Genomic DNA, 7,778 nt, shown 5'->3' with positions numbered 1-7,778 from the left:
CCTCCTGGCCAACTGCCTCACTTTATCCCTCCCTCTCTCCGGACTCCTCTTCCCCCTGGTGTTCTTAGAGAATTTTTTTTTTTTTTTTTTAAGTTGCAGAACCAAAGGCTGCTGAAGAGAGAGAGAGGGAAGGGGAGGAAAAAAGAAAGAAAAAACTCAACTTTGCCTATGCGCATGCGTAGTGAGGCCGGCCTATGACAAACTCCGCAGGATTTTAAAGCCGTACCACAGGCTGGGGTGCAGAGGGGCGGGATACACTCCCTGCTGGAGCCCCCTTCTCTCAACTCCCCATCCCCCAGGCATCTGCTGAAAGAGAGAGGTCCACTCTGCAGCGGCTGCCTGCCCTCCGTCCGCCTCTCTGCGCTCCCTGCAAAGTCGCCGACCCGCAGGAGGCTGAACCCCAACTTCCTGGGCCGGACCCCTTGGTTCGCCTGTCCCAAGGCCACTTCCACTGGGGCTGCACGGGGGCTGCTGTCCCGGCACGGAATCTCTTGTAGGACCTCCTCCCCAATCTTACCCCCGGGGGAGGGTCCCTAATTCCCAGAGCTGAAGATAACGCAGGCTCACACATCCTGCAGAGCCCCCAGTGTAGTAGGTTTAGGTACCGGGATGCACGGTTGAGCATCTGACGGCGACACAGCGCATCCAGATGCGACGCAAGGTCTTGCCGGGTGGATCTTGTCGGGTACCCTAAGGTGAGAAGCCTGCGAAGTTCGGCAAAACCGGGTTACTGGCACTGGAAAGTCTAGACACTTCCAGACACCTGTAATTGTTGGGACCCAGGCGGGACGCGGTTGGTGGATGTGTGTGCCCCCCACCTTCAGCCACCCAAGCAGTGCCTCAAACTGGAGCTCAATTTTTGTTCTCAATCCTCCCCATTCTCCAAACATTCCAGGTAGATGACACGCGCGCGCGCACACACTCTACTACCACCATTCATCTAGCATGCACTTGACCTTAGGGGCAAAATCCATAGCCTGGGTACTTGAGGGTGGTGGCTGTTTTGTTTTGTTACTTCGGTACCCCAATCCCACCCCTGGCTGACCACCCCAGCGTGCGCAGGGAAAGGTTCTGGCGACGATGCCCGAACACTTCGCACTCCTTTCCTGGTCCTTACTTGTCTCAGCTGACTGGACCATTCCCCAGGTCTGGCCTCCTTTGCTGGGTGCACCAAAATGGCAAGTGTGGGCTTCCCACGAACTGCAAGAGATACCCTTGCTCCCGCGGGGGTCGCTTTCTTTCTCTAGGGGCACACACGGCCATGAGGAGGAGGAGCCCGAGGTTATCAAAGATCCCCTTGAGACCTTCTCTTTCACCTCCTGAGTCCACTTTCCCCTCACCCTCTCTAGGCCTTGGCCACTTAACAACTCGTGGGCATTTCCTAGTTTTCCAATCTAGCATGAGATCTGCCCATGGGAGGCAAAAGTCTACACAAGACGGGGAATCCCCCTTACCGCAGTTTCCTCTCCCCACTTCGTTTTGCCCAGTGGCTTCAGTCTGGAATTCTCCTGACTACGGAAGCTCACGAATCTCCAGGCAGGCACCCCAGTGATGCCTTTCGTGTCCATTCCTCCTCGGACACAGTTCTGGAGAGGAGGGAGGCACTGAGAGGTGGCAGGAAATGAGTTGGCTAAGAATGCAGGTCCCAAAGTGTGCTGAAGCCACTGGGCACCTGAGTGCCTAGAGGCAGTAGGCTTAGATGATTCCATTCCCAGGAAGGAAAAGGCTGTTACCTTAAGAATTTGCCCCACCCATATAACCAGTCCAGGAACACTGATTACCCAAACCACAACCTCTCTCCCCTTTTTAATTGCTGTGTTCCGAATTATGTGGATTATCTCCTGTTTCTCTCCAATTGCCTTTGCTTGTTTGTGTAGACCCAGCCCCAACAATTTTATTTCCTGCCTTGCTGTCTTTCCTGTAGTGGAAGATGGTGTTAGGTAGTGGTTAAGAGTGAGAACTCTGACATTTGGAGTTCCAATCCCCTCTCTGCCACTTTGTAGCTGTGAAACCTTGGACAAGTCATTTAGCCTCTCTGTGAGAGAATGAACAGTAATGATCATGGAACACTTAGGATGAGCCAGGCACTTATTGGGCACTCAATACCTGCTCTTCTACAAAAAGCAGCTCTGAAAACAGGTTTTTAAATTCCTTTGGTGACAAAACTAGACTTCACATGACAAGACCATTTATAGTCTTAATTTATCCCAGTTGAAGTGAATGTTCATACTTTTCACAGAAGAAATGTAAATGATGTTGGGTTACTGGGTACTTCCCCAGAGCTCACTGAGGCTGTTTGCAAACTAAATAATATGCCCTATTTTATATTTCAAAAAAAATTTCAAAATTTCCGACACACCTATCTGGCCCCAAGGACTTCAGATGAAGGATTGTGAATTTTATCTGATATTCGTAATGGGTGTGCTGAGATTATACCCCATGAGGATGCAATAAGCCCTGTGACAGTGTTTCCATAGCTGTAACCCCAGTGCTCAGAACAGTGCCTGGTACTTAGTAAGTGCTCAATAGTATTCATCAAATGACCAAATGAATGCATGCATGAATGAAAAGATTATTTCCGGAGAAAAATGTCCAGGGGAACCAACTGGAAATCCACTTTCAGTCAGGGAATGCTGTTCTGGAAAGCCAGGCTTAGTTGCAAGAGCCAGTCCCACTATGGGTGTTGGTCGGTTTGGCTGGGCGATAAATAGGCAGTGCAAAGGAGGTAAATCGATGCCTCTCCATCTCCATCTTCAAAGGTCTTTGTTCCACAGACCTCTGGAACAAAGGTCTAACTACTACTTTCCTCTCACAAACTGTGTGTGCATTTGGGTATGTGTACTCAAATTGAGTCATCTGCAGACATACTGGCAAGGCATCACCGTGCTCCACTCATTAAAAATGCTTTTGAGTCTGTGGAAAAAATAAATCAATATTTTTGGCTGCTCTCCCAACAGAGTTATTTCACAAAACAGAGTGCAAGATAAGGAATTTATGGACATCTCATCCCTGTGCCGCCTTTCCCAGTGGGAGAAAACAGGGCCTGGGTTGACATTCTGGGAAAATCTACCCTCTTTTTATGCCAGGCAAATAATATTTTATGGCCCTGGGTTTATGGTGGTGTTTTAATGATCCACTGTAGAAAGCGGTTTTCTCTCCAGTCACTAGAATTTGTCAAGAAGGGCTGGAGGCCATAAAAGAGGGACGGGCCCCAGGGACAAACAGGCTCCATCTTCTGAAATAAACTAATAAAGGGCCCCCAAATGTTTACTCCTTCACCTCAGAGTCAAGACCAGCTAGGCTGCCTGTGCTGGGGGGTGGGGGTGGTGGCCAGATGGAGCACTAAACAGGACAAAGAGGCCGGAAGGGGGTTGGGGCTTCCTCACCACCACATGGTCACAGTCAAAGTAATACCATCATATTGTGTGACCACTGGCCACTGGCCTGGCTGGGACAGAGGTTCCCTTGAGTTTAGAGGACTTTTTGGACACGGAGCTTACTCGAGTAGGCTCCTTGAAAATCTCAAGCTTTCCTCGTACTGGGCCTAATCACAGTGATATCCTAACTTAGAGCCTTCTTTATTTTTATAGTCTATTGCTGGTGGTGGGGGGAGTGGAGGTAGGGCTGAATGGACGCTTTGACTTTTAAGGGATATCAAGAGCAAACAGACCTGAGTCTGAATCCCAGATTAGCCTCTTACTGACTGAGTGACCCTGCAGGGGTCACTTCTCCTTCTGAGACTTAATTTCTTCACCTATAAAGTGGAGTACGTTAGGGATGTTCTAACAATCGAGGTAATGTATGCGAGGCCTTGGTCCAGCCTCTGTCTGTGGCGGGAGTTGCTGTGATTATTTCACCAAGAGGAATGTCTGTCCATGGATCCTGGGTAAAATCCTGAGACAAATGAGTTGCCTGAGGAAAGTGGGGATGGGGTTCTCAGAAAAGGAGAGAAATGTAAGAGGCAATTATAAGATTATCTGGTATGGCTGCATGACCATATTCAATAAAGATAAGATGAATAAATGCTGAGATAATGAGTATTACATAATAATAATAATTACTGGTAACATTTATTGAGTTCTTACTATGTGCCAGATGCCAGCCACTGGGTGAACTCTTTATATTCATTGCTTTATTTCATCCTTACTATTTCATGTGGTAAATCCTTTTATTACCCACACAATGTGGAGAAAAGGAAAGGCTAAAAAAGTTCACAATTTCTATAAACCTAAGGTGTTTTCTTGTTCAAACCCAAGAGTTTGAACCCAGGTTATCTGACGCTAAGTAACTGAAGCTTAAACACCATACTTTATCTACATATAAATAAAGACAAAACTATTTCCGAAAAGGTTTCTCTGGTTCCCCAAATGTGCCCACTTTTCCTCTTGGCCTCTCCTACACAAGGCTCACCTTCAGTGGATAGAGTCCAGAAAGCTTCTGATCCACTCTACTAAGCACCAAACGTGAATATCACTAGAATCGGCCACACCAGGAAAGCCTGATTTAAGTCCAGTTCAGTGGAGCACTCAAAAACTTGTCCTTCCTTTATTAATTGGCTTACTATGAAGCCACGATTTCCCTACCCTCATTCCACCACCACCATCAGGAACCACAGCATCTAAACTCAGCCATCCGCCTTGAATTCTGACCTTGTAGGGCAGTTGGCTTCCTTTGAATTTCCTGCTCTCTGAAAAGGGCTTGGTCTTGTGCCCTCTCTGAAAAGGGCATGTGTCATCCCTGATGAAGACATGAGGGTTCTCTCTCCCTAGTGCGGTGCAAATCATATCATTCTCCTGCTTAAAGTCCTTCAAGTACTTCCCAGTTTGCCAGAAAAAGCCTAAACGAATTAACCTGCAGGCTTATCAGAGCGCATCCTTTGCATTTGCTGTTCCCTCCGCCTGAAAAGCTATTCCTCTGATCTGGGCACCCTCCCTCTATTCAGGTCAGCACCTCAATGTACATATTAACTTAATGCAGCCTCATCTCTCCCTGCCAATGATTCTCTGTATGATTTTCTTCTTTTATCCTCATCTAAATTTATCTTATTTGCATGCATGTTTATTTATTTGTTTGTTTTCTGTTTCTCCTTACTAGAACATAAGCTCCAAGGGGGCAGGGATCTCATCTTTCTTGTTCAATGATGAGCACAGTATAAATGAATGAATGAATGAATGAATTTTCATGGCCATAGCCACATAATGGTTAAACAAGGGTTTGAACTTTAGTAGTCTGACTCTAAATAACAGAGGCTTAACCACCATATTTTATCTACCTATAAATAAAGACAAAGCTTTTTTTTTAAATGCCTACAGCACCTGGTATTCCTAAGTGGTCTCCCATCCAAGTACTAACCAGGCTCGACCCTGCTTAGCTTCCGAGATCAGACTAGTTCTGAGATCAGACGAGTTCAGACGAAATTGGGCACGTTCAGGGTGGCATGGCCATAGACCAAAGCTATTTTTTAAAAGATGTTTCCCTGGTTCCCAAAATGTGTCCACACTTTTCCCATGGTCTCTCCCACATAAGACTTACCTTAAGTGGATAGAGTCTGATAAGAGAAATAGTTTTCTTCTGAAGAAACACAGTATTTCATTACTCTTTTGTCAAATTGTTTCTGCTAAAAAGTTGTTTCCTCTTAACTTGTCTTTTCTTATAAAAGACAGCTGGCATGGTCAGTCTTGTCCATTCTATATTTTATGTGGGCCACTGGGCATCTAGGTTTAGAACTTGGTTTAGAACATAGATGAACCATTTCTGAGGAAAACGAGTCCCTTTACTAATATGAAAGAAGCTTTCTTATGTGAAAGATAAGAGAAAACATTGCAATTTTTATTTTGTCTCATTTTACTTTTTCAATATTATGTGCCTAAATCTGTGTATTAGAATTTTCAATATTATGTGCTTAAATCTGTATATTAGAATTTGGAAATCTGAATTAGGTAACTCAATAATGACTTTTGTTCCCAAACAACTCATTACACAGCCGTACTCCTTTGGATATACAATAGCAGGTTTTTCAACTCTTCAGTTAAGTTTCTTTCTCTGGCAGGAGAATCTAGAAAACTTAATATTATTTAAAATTTTTGGTTTTAGATAAGTTGTGAAACTGGCTGGCTTAAGGATAAGATCTCATTAGAGAGCAGTCAGATAACGCTCAGATCCGGTTCTAATTAGATTCTAACATTGATCAAATCTATCCCTTCCAGACAAGAAGCAATGAACAGTCCTCCTTTCATGACCACCTGGAAAGCCTACCTGGAGGACACATTTGAACGAATGTTAAAACATGCTTTGTTCTAAGAGGAAAAGTACATCCTGGTATCTCACAAACTATTTAAGAACATGAAGATCGCTCCTTGTCAATTTTAGCTTTGTGACATTGAATTTTTAATATCAAACCAACAGGGAAAATTTTTAAGTAAGAGATATACATAACAGCGAAATATTGAAATGAAAACGGAGTTAAGCTTAAATAGTATTTGGTCAGGTATTTGGTCTTTTGGACACCAAATTATGCACAAAACATCTAAAAAGTCGATGGCATTTTTTAACTTTTCAAGAATGTTCTGACATCATAGCAATTTCACATCTTATTAAATTAACTGGAGTGACTCTAATATGATATTTTACTTCTATGCAAATATTCTCAACCCTTTTAAAAGGGACCACATATAATTCTAAATAGTAAAATTAAATCCCAAGCCTTTTTAATTTTGTATACTTTGTTGCTGTAATCATCAATGCTCAATAAAGTGACACTGTTATAACTTCCCAAATCTGTCTCAATAAATCAATGGATTTTGGATAAAAGCTTCTTTTTTCCATTCAGGTTAATCCTTGATTCAGTATTCTATAAGTGTCCATTAAAGTCAAGTGACAATTCATTGACTTTGAAAAACATGAAAAACTAAAAACAAGAAAAACCCCCCCAGGGGAAAAAAAAAAAAAAAAAAAAAATCCCATGTCGCTGAATGTATTTAAAGTAAGTGGTTTTGACTTAAGCAAAGATTTCTACTTAACCCAGAAGAAAAGCAGTCACTCTTCAGAAATATCACAGAATTCAGGAAAGTGAAATGAGTGATGGCAAAGGATTAAATTTACCTATTCTGGCCGGTACATATATCTACTGAGTATATACAAGAACACGATGGCTCCACTCATGTGTCATTTGTGGACAACCCTCTTCTTCTCAGCCCAGGAGCATGATCCTCTCAGTCATGCAGATATGTCATAACAGAGATTAGTCAGTACATAAGCGCCATCTGCCCCTTGTTCTGCATGCTCGACTCAAGGATGTTTGAATATATCCCTTCGCTACTTAGAATCCATATGATGGTATCATCTATTTCAAAATTCAACAACAAAATAGAAACAAATAATAAATTGTGAGAGTCCATTCTTTGGGACGGAATTATAGCTAAAGGAAATAAATCAAAGAGCAGTTTAACACACATGAAAAGAAATACCTGTAGGCATGACTGGTAGGCCATTCATTCATTCATTCATTCACATATTGTATTGTTTGCTCATTCGACAAATACTCATGGATCGTCTACTGTGGATCATCAATCACTCATTTAATGAGCATTTATGTTATACCCATTCATTCATTTATTCATTCTTCAAATTAGTACTGTAAATGGCAGATCATTATTAAGCACTTACTAACTAGGTGCTAGTCCTGAACAGGCTCTATAAGAAAGTCTCAAATGTATGGGTGAGATAGAAGCCCTCAAAATGTGTTTGTAAACATATCCTGAATGTTACTGCTGCTGGGG

General features: G+C 43.1%; 1 protein-coding gene, 1 long non-coding RNA gene and 1 pseudogene across 3 annotated transcripts in view; 1 reads left to right on the top strand and 2 right to left on the bottom strand.

The window, feature by feature from the left end:
• Positions 1-1,588, bottom strand: part of WNT5A (Wnt family member 5A) — a 22,382-nt gene extending 20,794 nt beyond the window's left edge. Inside the window, exon 1 of one of the 2 annotated variants that reach the window (XM_025050681.1) lies at positions 1,455-1,588. In XM_025050681.1, the coding sequence (XP_024906449.1) occupies positions 1,455-1,568 (114 nt within the window). In that variant the 5' untranslated portion in view covers positions 1,569-1,588. Of the gene's footprint in view, positions 1-161; positions 192-1,454 lie in introns of those variants that run through there. The other variant, XM_025050684.1, reaches the window with a different exon arrangement.
• LOC112484313 lies at positions 195-6,776 on the top strand. Its single transcript, XR_003047984.1, has 2 exons — positions 195-695; positions 6,207-6,776. It is a non-coding gene; the product is annotated as an uncharacterized LOC112484313 (long non-coding RNA).
• LOC112484396 lies at positions 5,304-5,449 on the bottom strand (annotated as a pseudogene).
• Positions 6,777-7,778: the final 1,002 nt, after the last annotated feature.

Source organism: Pteropus alecto, unplaced genomic scaffold, assembly GCF_000325575.1.
Source record: "Pteropus alecto unplaced genomic scaffold, ASM32557v1 scaffold75, whole genome shotgun sequence".
In the NCBI taxonomy this organism is placed as follows: Eukaryota; Metazoa; Chordata; class Mammalia; order Chiroptera; family Pteropodidae; genus Pteropus; species Pteropus alecto.
Note: the sequence above shows the minus strand (reverse complement) of the source record. Positions and strands in the feature narration are given on the sequence as shown.